Below are 14,084 nucleotides of genomic sequence, written 5' to 3'. Positions count from 1 at the left end.
AGCCCTGAAGGCAGAGGGGCTTGGGAGGACTGGTGGGAGCCATAGAAACGTCCCTTCGGGCAATTGGAAGGCACTCTGCAGAACGCCAACTTTTCGGCATAACTTGACAAGCTCCCGTCCTAGCTCATCCACTGGCTGAGATCTGAGCCCCGCGTTAATCAGATGGGGAGGAACCACTCCATCATCTTCTAGTCTCCTGTTCCCCCGGCTGCTCTGCCCCACCTCCTGAAAGCATCAGAAGCAATTTCCTTTCCAGCAGGTTGATGCTAGTTTTCCCCGGGGCTTTCATGAGGCACATGTCTTTGAATGTGAGCTCGGAGACCAAATCACTTTGGTTCATGTCCTGAGCCTTTATTGATTAGCTATTATGAGTCCTGCACTAAGCTAGGGGTTGAGGGGATACATAATGAACCAGAAAGTCTCTTCTGCTTCCGAGAGGCAGACTAGAACCTACTGGGACTGAGACGGGGAGTTAATTAAGGCTCAGGCTCCTCGATCTGAAGGCATAAATGAAACAGAGGATGCAGGCCATGGGCAGGACAGTGAAGACACCCAGGCAGGGAGGTAGGAAAGACTTCCAGCCATGTTCTCATCTCAACGCCACGGGAAGCTAGCTGCCAACACTCTGCAGCCAGAATGACAGTCAAGTTCAGAAGCGATGGGGTTTTTCAAAGAACCGTCTATAGAGGGTTCTCGCCCTACTTCCATACTTTTTAAAGGCACTCTAGTACTTTATTTTGCCATCCAGCTGTAGTAATATGTAACTGACAAACACAAACAGTATACTTAAGGTGCCTGACTTGATGATTGATGTTCCGTGTGTGTGTGTGTGTGTGTGCGCGCGCGCGCGCGCGCGCGCGCAGCAGGTGCATTCATGTGCGTGAATGAGGGGGTGTGCAGAGGACATCCAGGTCCTCACCTTCCACCTCGCTTCGGACAGGGTGTCTTCACTGCTTTTCTTTCCTTTGTGTAAGCCAGGGCAGGCGACCCAGGCGTTTCCAGGGACCCCTCCTGCCCCCACCTCCCATCTTAGCTTACAGACACTCACGCTGTGCTTTTGGTTGTATGTGAGCTCGGGTGATCTGAACTCGGGTTTTCAGCCTTGCATGCCCAGCCCCTGTGCATCCTGAGCCTTCTCCCCAGCCCTGCACGCAAGCACTGTGAAGGGATCGATGAAGCTTGGATCATATCCTTGCAGGTGCTACTGTGCTTTGCCTTACACCCTGGTGAGAACACTCAGGCTGGAAGAGCACAGCTTCACACTAAACACAGCACTCTAACCCATCCCGACACTCTACACATCGGAGTCAGGTCACACAATCGCACCTGCACCTTCTGGTCAACATGCCTTTTCTGGCCTGCTCTATTAATGTTTCCTCCACTCCTATTCTTTAAGCACCAAGAAAAAAAAATCAGAAAAACCAAGTCAACAACGTTTTCTTCATTTTTAAACTACTCTTTTTTTTTCCTGCTAAGTTTTTGTTGTTGTTGTTTCTTTTATGATGGATAAAAATCCTAAGTTTGGGGCTAGAGAGATGGGTCAGCAGTTAAGAGCACATGCTACTCTTCCAGAGGACCCAGGTTTGATTCCCAGTGCCTACATCAAGGGGCTTAAACTGCCATAACTCCAGCTATAGGGATCTGATGATCTCTTCTGGCCTATATGCAGCACACACACACCACACACACACACACACACACCACACACACATACACACACACACACACACACACACACACACACACAGCAGATAAACATACACATATATGTTCAGAAACAAAATAGAAAAGGAAAAAAATCATGTCTGAATTAGACCCAAACCCAAACCTCTTGAGTTTAGGAGTCTCTATATTCCTGTTGAGAACACATCACTTGAGCCCAAGAAATTATAAGAAAATTGACCTCCAGCGGTAGACACTGTCATTCAGCATTCTGCGGGGAAAGATGGCACTAATGGTCGCATGTTATAGCCGCACACGACCCTCAGGTTAGCCTTGCCACCATGTCAAGTGCATACTTATCATTTAAACTGAACAGGAGGTACGGAAAAGCCTGTTGTCTAACAAGAAGAACGTGTGCCGTGTTGCGCGTTTTTAACTGCGCCGCCCGTTTCTACAATCCTGGTTAAGTGACGGCTTGGGCGCCACACCACAAGCAATGGTCACACAAAGCTTCCTCTCTGGCCACCCGCCTGAAGAATTCCTCTCCTATGTGTGAGTCTGAATAGACACTTAGGCTCCCACAAAAATTTAGTGCCCAGTGTGGCCTGGTGTGTCTGGGCGTGAGAGCAACAACCTCCTTGAACGCATTACTTGAGCAGAGAGACCAACCAGGGTACAGAAGATACACTGGCACTGGGCGATGGTTGTCATCTGCTCCGCTGGGTACTCCCCGAGGCACAGCTTGCAGGACACCAGCGGGTCGAGGGCCAGGTCCCAGGTGGGCCGGTACCTCGCTGTGGTCATCGCAGAACAGTCTGAAACGAGAAACGTGCACACTCAAGACTTCCTTCCTGTGGCTTCTACAGAAACACAGTTGAGAATCAATCGCACCTCCTGGTTATAATGGGACCAGGATGGTTGGGGAGGGGACACCAAATGACTGTGGATGGAGAGAAGGTCCTCTGGGGAGGTTCATCCAGGGGTCCCCACCTCAGGTCTGTGTGGGGTAATTTTACAATCTGGTGCTCATCCTCAGAATTGGAAAAGGACCACACACACCCCCGCATCCTTCCCTCCAACCCTCTGTGGTGCATTTGATAAGAATGCCTTCGAGAAGGGTGAAGTTTAGCAACCACAGAAGAGCGGCTTTGGTTAAGGTAGTCAACTGCTTGGATTTGACTCTTCCCCAGTTTGTGGTGGAGAAACATCTGAGGGGAAGGACCCAATGAAGCCCATCTCTGAGGCCCTTCTTGCCCTCATAAGGCATGCTGTTTCCCCACTGGGCTACCCCAGCCACACCTTCAGCCCCGTGTGCTTCTTAAGCAAGCCCATCTTCTAGAACGTTTAGCTCTGGACAGCGAGGATGTGCTTGGCAGTCAGGCTCACTTGAAGGAGTCAAATGGGTACAGTAGACCGTCAGTGACACTCGCTCCCCACACTGCAGGACTTCCTCTGTCACATGCCAAGCCACCTACGGCTGGTGTCCCCTGCCCACCTGGGTTTGCCTGTTGCACAGTGGTTACTCTGCATTAACCAGGCTGGCTGTTTGATCATTCATGCTGAGCCAGGCATCCAAAAGGACTATGGGGAGCCGGAAAAGGTGGACCTTCAAGCTCTCAGGTCAACCCCTGTCTAAAGATCCATCCCACCCCCCAGAGATTGCCTGTTGTTTGCACAAACACATTCCTGTATCTGGAGATCTTAATTCTCACTTCCAGCCCTTGCCACTTGATTTTAAGCACTTGGTACCCATGACACTTCAATATGTGCTTTGTGATTCTAGTAGTCTGTTTTCCAAACTCATGCTTGCCAAGCTTGGAGCTGAATAGCATCCATTAAAACTACCTCTAGCCATCTGAACACTCGACGCTTCTCATCTTAAGATGAACACTGATGCAGAGGTATGGCACATCTCCTTCCTCATCTAAATCCCACTGTGAATGAGGCAGTCAGACAGGAAGACCTGCATCCCCCGAGTGAGAGCAGAGAGCAAGGGCTGTATCCTCTCACCCCTTAGCGCTGTGCACATAATGACAAAGACATATGCAGGAAAGAAATATACCACTGTTAGCAAACAACAGCTCCAGCATCCCAGAAAGATTCACAGATACCTGAGGGGATTTCTAACCACAGATCTTCTGATCTGATTTGGGGCTTCGGTCTCTGTAATCAAAACCTCACTAGAAACACCCTCAAAGCCACACCCAGAGGTGTGTCTCCTGGGTGGCTCCAGGTGCTGCCCAGTTATAAAGATTGACCATCACACAGTCCAATCAGGAGGAAGAGAGAGCTTAGCATTGGGGCGGAACCCTGTGTGCTTTGGGTTAGGACAGAACTAATGTTTCCAAACTATCACCCATAAACAGTACCATGCAGGTCCTTAACCCGTGTGGACTTCAGTCTGCACATGTGTGCGAAGGGGTTGACAATCCCAGTCCATGGAAGGGTGAGATGAGGAGGGATCATACAGACATCTTCCTCCTTCCCTGTGATGTCTCATGTCCAACGTGGCTTCATCACTCTAAGACAATGGTTCTCAACCCTCCTAAGGCTTCGGCCCTTCAATACTGTTCCTTGTGTTGTGATGACTCCCAACCATAAAATTATTTGGTTGCTTGTAACACAAACCCTAGATGGTCTTATTAATGGAAAAAACTTGGGAGCCAGGTATTAAGGTAAATTCTGAAAGATCGGAGAGACATAACAAGTCACAGCTAATCTCACCTCCCCAACTTCTCAGCCAATCCTGTTTCCTCAAGCTGGAAGCCTCTAAGTCCTCTCTGAGTGGCTCTCAGCTGAATTGCTGCTAACAGCCTAAAAGCCTCTAGTTCCTGGTCCTCACGCCTTATATACCTTTCTGCTTTCTGCCATCACTTCCTGGGATTTAAGGCATGTGTCTTTCCCAAGCAAGACATGAGATCTGAAGTCCTGGGATTAAAGGCGTGTGTTACCATGCCTGGCTGTTTCCAGTGTGGCCTTGAAGTCACAGAGATCCAGATGGATCTCTACCTCCAGAGTGATAGGATTAAAGGTGTGTGTGCCACCATTGTCTGGCTTCTATGTCTATCTAGTGGCTGTTCTCTTCTCTGACCCCAGATAAGTTTATTAGGGTATACAATATATTGGGGGACACAATATCACCACAGTTGCTACTTCATAACTATAAGTTTGCTACTGTTATGAACTGCAATGTAAATAGCTGATATGCAGGATATCTGATATGCAACCCCCAAAGGGGTCATGACCCACAGGTTGAGAACCACTGCTCTAAGAACACTCCCATGATGCCACCATGTTCTGCAGTTGGTGTCAGATCCAGTTTACACATTTATACTTTTCCTCACATTCAGTCAGCCAAGGCTCACTGGGTGCCTGTGTGCAAACTTCAGTCAGGGCCAGCTGGATGTGACACCAGCTACCCTTGAGAGAGAAAGTATCTAGGACACAAAAGGAACCAGTACAAACTGCAAACACACAAGGCAAGTAAGATACAAGGACCAGTGTTGTGGGAACAGGGTAGACACATGCGGAGCCCTGGCCCCAGGAGCAGAGCCCAAGGAGAAGAGGGGAGGGGCTGGGGGCAGTAGCCACATGGCTCTGGAATCACTCAGGAATGAGGGCTACCAACCTGCGTTCAGGGCAGGGAATGGGCGGCAGCAAGAATGGACCAGCAGCTTTCCAGGGCAGTCAATGGCTACAATTAACTTACTCTGCACTAAGTATATTTCCCATTGGTATAAAGGACTCATTGACACAGATAAAGAGACTTTTAGGTGGATGAAGTGGAGGCTTTGAGATGAGTTAAACATGTGCCCTAATGTAGCCAAAGCTGATAGCACAAGAGGTTCTCAGGGTTTCTAAGCGTTTGGGGGTACAAGAGGACACTATGACTGTGGACCTCTCCAACCCTGAGAGTGTGTTCATATAGAGCATATCCATACACCCTGAGTTTATTGTAGTAAAATATTATTTTAAGGCGTGTTACTTTCGTTTATATTGCATTTGTTTAACTCTATGAAGCTGTGTTACTGTGCCTGCCTGTCTAAAACACCTGATTGGTCTAAGAAAGAACTGAACAGCCAATAGCAAGGCAGGAGAAAGGAAAGGTGGGGCTGGCAGAGAGAATATATAGAAGAAAACTGGGAAGAGAAGAAAGAGCCAGAGAAAGAGGAGGACGTCAGGTGCCAGCCACCCAGCTACACAGCAAGCCACAGAGCAAAAGTAAGATTTACAGAATTAAGAGAACGGGAAAAGCCCAGAGGCAAAAGGTAGATGGGATAATTAAAGTTAAGGAAAGCTCGTTAGAAACCAAGCTGAGCTAAAGCCGGGCATTCATAAGTAAGACTAAGTCTTCATGTGTGGTTTATGTGGCTCCCCAGAAAAGAGCAAAAAGAATAAAAAACAACAACAAAAGTTTATTATTATTATTATTATTATTCAAATGCCAACCCTTTTTTTTTTTTAGGTCTAGAGATCCTAGACCATAGTTTGCTAATTACTTGCTTGTTTTATAGCTCTCTGCAATTTTTTCCTGTCTAAATCCCTAATTTTGTTTTACAAGTTTATACTTGACACTGTACAAAGTGACTGGGTTTTGATTAAGAAGGGCCACTAGTCCTAAAGGGTTCACAAACCTTAACAAGACTCCCTCAAGCTGAGGGCTGGTAGACTTCATACTCAAGACTGGAAATGCCCCCAGGGAGTAGTCTCTGCTAACTGATTTCTTGGTCCTGGATGGTGGAGGCAGGGGAAAAGGTTGCTGCTGACAATGTCAGACAGGCACGGGTTCCCGATTTTTGCAAAGCAGTGTGGCAGGGCACTCCCCGGGGAGGAATTCAATGGGCCTGGGTTCAATGCTCTGTCACATATCAGGCCACAGAAACCTCCTATCTTCTTGTAAAACCCATGTACAGTCACGACACATATTGAATTGCAGAGCGAGAAGACAGATAATGCCAGCTTGGTAAGCAAGAGTCATTTACACATGTCAGGTCAAAGAACGTGAAAAACAACCCATCAAGTCTGCCTTAAGTCTGCAAAGGGGAGGAAAAGATAACAGCAGAGAAGGGGACCAGACAAGGGCCCTTCCAGACATTCCATCCAGCAGCTGGGACCTTGGCAAGAAGCAAACACCAGAGCCCTGCTTGGTCATGAGCTGTACAATATGGCCCATCACCATACAAGATGGAACATCACCAGCCCGGGTGGGTTACCGAATGCAGACAAGTAGAGCTCAACTGAATCCACGGAGACCCGAGTTCCCACACCCACACCCTCTATCGGCTCTGGCCTGGGGTAGAGCAACTTCCTGCATCCTCCGCGGCCTGTCTCAGGCCACTGCCCTACCCTGTCTTAGCTGTTGTTCCCGAGACTTGCCTCCCTCCCCTCCCCAGCTTCAGCACCCGGCTCCTCTTCCTGTTTACAGCCTCCCTTGGAGCAGCTGGGAGGGCTTGAACTGTCTGGCTTCCTCTCTGGCTTGTCCATGCTCTCCACTTGCCCTCTAGACAATGAGGCTTCCCACTGCACTGGGCATGGGACAGGTCAGCCTCTGCCCCTACCTCTGCCCCTTCCACATAAGCAACTTCAAAGGAAGTCAGATTCCCATCTGATTTACCACTTCTGTATTGTTTCCTGTTGAGTATACAGACTTTGAACTAGACACAAAACCACGCTTCCAATAGCAACAACAACAGGACACAAGAAAAATGCCGATATTGTGCGAGTCCATCGGGGCTTTTGCGCGCGCGCGTGTGCGCGCGCACGCACAGGATGGCATGAATATGATTTTTGTAAGCACTGCACAGCTGCAAACTTACAATAGGAATATGCTAAGGGAATCACAAGGCACCATGAAAGAAAAAAAGAAAAGTCTTTGTTTTCCTAATGTGAATGTCAAGTCCTAGGAAAACAAACAGACTATTTTAAGGGGGTGTCTGGTCAATTACAAGCATGATTCAAGTAATTCGAAATGTTTGTAGGACAAGATATTTATTAGGTGCAACTGAATTTATGCAAAGGGCTGGGCACTGTGGTGGGACAGGAATGGACTCGAGGGCAAGAAAGAGTTGAAGGAGACTAACGGCCCACCATGGAAGGCATTTAGCACGCTCACAGAAGGTTGATGGGAATGTCGGCCAGAGCCAACTCATCTGCAGGCCCTGCCACCCAAACATCTTCAAAGCAAAGCTGAGGAAGGGACAGAAAAGGGCACTGTTATCTTCCCCTTATCTCATGACCTTCTCAAACCAGGCCATGTTTCTCCCTCCTAATCAAGCTCCCTTGCCATCCCCCACACACCACTGCTCTAAACTCTAGCTGCCCCCTGTGCTCAGCTTCTGTGCCTGGTGCTTTACAGAGCTCCCATGACGTCTCTGAGTCCTCAGCTATCTCCTCTTTTCTCTTTCTGATGTGTGCCCCATGGTGCTCTCTCACTCTAGAACAGCAGCAGCCGCCGCCGCTGCCCCTGAGAACCTGTGAGATCAATTTGACAGGACCCACCATCCCTAGCTGACAAGCTTCTGGCATCCTGTGAGTGATTATCTAGATTAGGTTAATGGAGGTAGGAAGATCCCAACTGTGGGTAGTGCCGCTCAATGAACCCAGAGTCTGCACTGGACAAAGAAAGAGAATTAGCACCAGCATTCACTCTCTACTTCCTGACTGTGGATGTGATGTGACTTTGGTTGCTATGCCTGCAACCCCATCATAGACCGCACCCTTGAACTATGAGCCAAAATACAATCTCTCTTCCTTGAGTTGCTTTTGTCCAGTGTTTTGTTAATCTCCAACCCAGATCTACTAAGTCAGAAACTGGTGAGTGCAGCCACAGTAGGCTGTTCTGTCAGGGGTTTTTAGGAGCTAGGGACTCACCATAGAGCCTGTACACCACTGGTCAGCATCATTTCATATGAGAGTCCCCACTCACATCCACCTGACTCAAGGTCCACACAGGCTCAGGGTTCCAGGCACTGAGCCGAATATACATAGTAATGTCCAACCACTCTTTACCAGGACTCTTTCTAGTTAGGTGTGGTATCAGAATTCTATGACACCTGTCAGTTTCTCTCCTTACCTTCAAGTGAGATTATGCAATGGTCAGTGCTTTGATCCATTCTTCTAGACTGGGCTCTCCATAGGCAGGTAGTCCATAATTATAATAATCAAAGATATAAAAGACAATGGGAGCTGGGGAGATGGCTCAGTGGGCAAGAACACTTGACACACAAACATGAGGACCTGAGCCTGGAGTCCCCAACACCTACATAAGAAGCCTGTCCCCACCGGTAACCCCAGCACTGGAGGGGGATCCCTGGGGATGGCTGTCCAGCCAGTCTGGGGGGATAGGAGAGCCGGAACGAAAACAGCTACATCAAGACTAGCATGTGAAAGAAGGCAGTGTGTGGAAGAGTCAGAGCCCTTCTTTCCAGTGGCATCATCCAGTGAACAGGGCGTGCATGCTCAACACACAGCCTATGACCTACAAAGGCTGTGAAAGATAATATACTGCCACCTGGCTGGATACTTTTGGGGTACTTTTCTCAGTTCAGCAGGAAAACCCATTCTTGGGGATACACTTTTCTTTCTTAATAAGCTGTTTCTTTCCATGCCTAACAGAAATGACAGGGCTTTCTTTCTCTCAGTCTCTTGTTCCCAGCAGCTTCTCTTAGGCTCTAATGAAACTGTCCTTTGCTTCGTGAGTCTATTTCTAAATTATGTTGTTGATGAGACTAAGCACCCCAAAAGGGAACCTCAGCTTCCCTGGTCACAAGCCTCGTCATCAAATGAGGAACTCGGTTCGGTGAACGACCCCATCTCAAGGGAATGGAGTGGGAAGTGACAGATCAGGAGACCCTAAGGGCCCTGGTGTCCTCTACATGTGTGCACAAAAGCACATGGCTGCTCAAGAAACTGTGCTGATCTTTCTCATTCATCACTTCCTCATCTGCACTGAACTCAAGGCACCCCTATTGGTAGGAGACTAAAGATAAGCAAGGCAAAGAGGCTGGAGATCCCGGGATAACAGAACAGAACTTAAGTAGAAACTCAAGTTCAGCTTACTATAGAAGCAGATGGGAAGCATTTCTAGGTGACATGCTGGCACACACACTGGTTGGTGTGTGTGTGTGTGCTCCTTGTACACCAGCTGAGAGGATATGGAGGGAATGGGACTCTATACAAAATACATGCCATGCCCAGATCCTCAGTCCAATAACTAACGTGGTCCAGTTTAATAAACCAGCAGGTACAGGATACGTGGCTGATTCTAACAGAGACAAAAGGGGGTTCTGAGATGCATGGAAAACCCCATGGTGCCACAAAACAGGGACATGCTCAAAACAATCCACTTGCATTAACAATGTGCAAAGCCATCCAAAAGTTCAATGAGCCAACATCTGAGTGCTCTGAGCAGCTGTTGAACTGTGACCCCCCAAATACAAAACTAGTGCCCTTGCAGCTACCAAAAAAAATACTAAACAGATAAACAGCTGAAGGGAATCTGACACAAATCTCAAGCTGGGCATGACAGTCCATGCTGGCACACCACCACTTGGGGAGACAGTCAGGAGGGCAGTGACTTCCAGATCAGGCTAAACTATACAGAGAGACCCTGTCTCAAAATAAAAAAAAAAGAGAAAAGACACATATCTTGTGTGAGAAAGTTCTGCTGGCCTCTGTAGCTACTTCCCCTGGGTAGATGGAGCACAATTCAGACTCAGGTGGGCTGCACACAGAGACCACCTGCCCAGGGGTACAGGGAGCAGGGTGGCAGGCAGGGTGATGTCACACTGTCTCTGATGGAGACACACTGTGGGTGTCACAGAGGTCAGGCAAGGTGACAGTGTGCACCCCTGACTGGGTTGGGTGAGATTGACACTTTGCCTCGTGGCCCTCTCCTTAAACCTACAACCCCAGTCTTACAGGGGGAAGAACGCTGCAAACAGTGTTCAGAAATAGTCTAGAGAATCCTCACCAGTCTTGCCAATCATCCTCAAAACTGCCAGTGTCTTCCTTGAAACCATGCAAGTGAGTGACTCTGACCTTGGAAGGTAAGGTAGGATTCTGGGTTAAGGTAAAGGAAGTCCGAATAACGTGAAGGTTTCAGTGAGGAATGCATAGGTTTGTTGACCATGATAATAACCCAAGATGTCACAGGAGGAAGTGTGTGTGTGTGTGCGTGTGCGTGTGCGTGTGTGTGTGTGTGTGTGTTGGGGAACTCTCTGTTCTATCTTTGACCGTTTTCTACCTCTAGATCCAAACTTACCAATCTCAACCTAAATTGTACCAAATAAAGTATATTTTTAAAAGCCCCCCCACCCCATCCCAGAAATGTAGACTCAAAGGGGAAGAATGAGGACATTCTAAGCTAGGGTTTTCCCAAGATGACACTAAAATCTGAAAAATCTAGAGGAAACAAAGTTTATAGGTCTCTTAGTGGATTTTGAATGATCCCGCTCATTAAGGTTTTGATATGGTAATGAGTAATGTATGATACATGCAACATGGCTCTATGTTGGGGATTAACTGGATTGTGAAATACCTCCTGTAAGAAGACAGCTCCCCAGTACGGCTTTGCACCATAAAGCCCATCCCTAAATTAAGGTGTTGCACTGGGAGAGCCGGGCAGACCCAAGAGCAAAGGACCAAAGAGGGAGCCTGCCCACCTGCCACAGGGCTCAGGGCTGGGCATAGACCACTCACTAAAAAGACAGCCATTGCCATGGAGTGCCTTTAACACACACCTGTCCAGGTGAGGTCACAGGTCCGTCATTAGGAACTCAAGGACACGAACAGCAGCCGCGACTGGACACTGAGATGGGTCGGGGGGCTAGATGGGATGTACATTGATACAGAACTGTGGCAGGGGACTGTTCAGAGACCACAGTTCCCCTCCACTTGAGTGGTCAGGGATCTGTACCTGCATCATCAGCACCACAAAAAAAAAAAAAAAAAAAAAAAAAAAAAAAAAAGTCCATGTGGTTTTCAGAGCTGCTGTTGCCCACAGGAGGTAATAAAAACAAAGGGACAGCCACACACAGAAAGAAACCCTGCTGGAACAGCCTTTGGAGAAATGTCCAACACCAGCCTGAGCCTCCAGCGGGCCAGCTTGAGGAAGCATCATGATGGTTAATCTTGACTTCAGACCTGGAGATTGAGAGACTCACAGGAGACTGAGAAACCAAGCCTCCTAGTGTATCTGTGAGGGCCATCCCAGGGTGGATTAGACAGTGGGGCTTCTGACCCATGAGTGCATTCAAAATAGAAACAGACTAATTGGAAACAGTTGCACATAGCTGGAGGGAGCAGATCGCTATAGCTTGTGCTCAGCCAAGGAGAATTACCTAGATAAGCCCCAGGACACAGAATTTAAATGAACAACAATACATTTCATCAAAGAATTCAAGGAGAGTAAAGAAGACACTAAGTAACAACTCAATTAAATCAAGGAGAATTAATGTCGGAGTGATGCTCCCCATCCCGACAAAAAGAAAAAAAAAACAACCTGTAGGGCTGGTGAAAATGACAAAGACTTAGACGATACAAACACTGTAGAGGACTCAAGCTGAAACGGAGACGGAGTTGAAAAACCCAATAACAACCAGGAATCTCAAAGGAAAGGTCCTACAAGCAGAATTAATCAAGTAGAAAACAGAATATATATTTAGAGATTAAAGAGAGAACCTAGACCAAATACGCAAGGGATAGGAATTAAAACAACAAAACACAGGAAAGGAACGTACAGGAAATGTGGGACACGACGAAAACACCAAGCCTAGATGAGGGAGAAGAACCTCAAGTCAGTGACACAGACCAGATCTTCAAGAAAACCATAGGCAAAAAACGTCCCCAAACTAAGGGAAGACACGCCCATGCAGATCCAAGAAGGACACAGAACATGAAGCAGACAAGACCGGAAAAGAAAATCTCCATGACATATCACAGTGAAAACACTTCACATACATAACACAGAAAGTGTATTTGTCCTAGTTAGAGTTTCTATGCTATGATGAAACACCATGACCAAAAGCAGCTCCAGGAGAAAAGAGTTTATTGGGCTCACACTTCCACAGCACCATTGGTCATCAAAAGAAATCAGGACAGGAACTCAAGCAGGGCAGGAACCTGGAGGCAGGAGCTGATGCAGAGGCCATGGAGACGTGCTGCTTACTGGCTTGCTCCCCATGGCTTGCTCAGCCTGCTTTCTTTTAGAACCCAGAACCACCAGCCCAGGGATGGCACCACCCACAGTGGACTGGGCCTTCTCCTACCAGTCACTAGTTAAGAAAATGCCCTATAGGCTTGCCTACAGCCCTATCTTATGGAGGCATGTTCTCAACTGAGGCTCCTTCCTCTCTGATGACTCTAGCTTGTGTCAAGTTGACATAAAACTAGCCAGCACAGCACTGAAAGTATTTTTTTTCCTCTTAAAAGCTGCAAGAGAAAAACAAACAAACAAATAAAAAAAATTCGAGTGCCAAATGAAGGAAAACCCTCAGGGTAACAGCTGATTTCTCAATGAAAACTTTGAAAGTCAAAAGATGCCTTCCAAGTCCTAAAATACTACAACAGCCAGCCTAGACTAATATAACTCAGCAAAATCGCTAACCATGGCCAGCCTAGACCAATATACCCAGCAAAACTATCTGCTAAGTAATTGAAGGCAAAAGGAAAACTTAACCATGATATAAGCAGCCTAAAAATATTATACCCAACAAACCAAACCTAAAGAAAATACATGAAGCAATAAAGAGGAAAGAAGGAGAGAAATGCAAAAGAAGAAAGGAGAGATGTAAAATACCAGTAAGGATGCCTGGAAAGTCCTAAATAATCATAACTGTTAACTACTTACGGAAAAATCCCCTCTAATTCATTTAAATGTGTATATAAACAGACACATATAGTTTAAATAAAACTTTCTGATTTGGGGTGACAAAGGTCCCTCCAACAGGCCAAACCATCTAATAAAAACCCTAACACGAGGCAACAGAAGCCTTGAGTTGTTGGTCAGAGTTATCCAAGAGACTCCCAAAACATTAGTGATAAAAATTCTCAACACACCCCTACGGTTGGGCATGGTCGAGTACTACTGTTGTCCTTGGTGGCCCCCCAGAGGCGGCAGATAAATTTCTATTGCTTCAGACACAGGAACCAGAGGTCCCCCCTCCCTAAGGACTAGCTTTCATGGTACCAGAAGGTGCCTTGCAAGCTTCCAAAGGAGCTAAACAATGAATTGTCATCTTCAGCTATGACATCTGTGAACCACCAGCAAGTATGGCACAATAACCCCAAGGGCCCAGTAGCAGCGCACATACCTTGGCAGTAACCAACAACTCTCTAATTGGATTTAAGATCCACTCAAGGAGGAAATCTTGCCTGATACAGGAATCCTAGCCGACTACCCAGGGCTAGTGAAGTCATGGATC

The 14,084-nt window shown here is 47.3% G+C and overlaps 1 protein-coding gene across 4 annotated transcripts in view; it reads right to left on the bottom strand.

The window, feature by feature from the left end:
- Rnf144a (ring finger protein 144A) overlaps positions 1–14,084 on the bottom strand; it is a 121,229-nt gene that overhangs the window by 40,292 nt on the left and 66,853 nt on the right. For 3 of the 4 annotated variants that reach the window (XM_028893745.2, XM_037198182.1, XM_037198181.1), the window contains one exon: positions 2,332–2,477. In XM_028893745.2, coding sequence (XP_028749578.1) covers positions 2,332–2,466 — 135 coding nt within the window. In that variant the 5' untranslated portion in view covers positions 2,467–2,477. Of the gene's footprint in view, positions 1–2,331; positions 2,478–8,734; positions 10,831–14,084 lie in introns of those variants that run through there. The other variant, XM_037198180.1, reaches the window with a different exon arrangement.

The sequence above is a fragment of the Peromyscus leucopus genome, chromosome 22 (assembly GCF_004664715.2).
Source record: "Peromyscus leucopus breed LL Stock chromosome 22, UCI_PerLeu_2.1, whole genome shotgun sequence".
Classification (NCBI taxonomy): domain Eukaryota; kingdom Metazoa; phylum Chordata; class Mammalia; order Rodentia; family Cricetidae; genus Peromyscus; species Peromyscus leucopus.
Note: the sequence above shows the minus strand (reverse complement) of the source record. Positions and strands in the feature narration are given on the sequence as shown.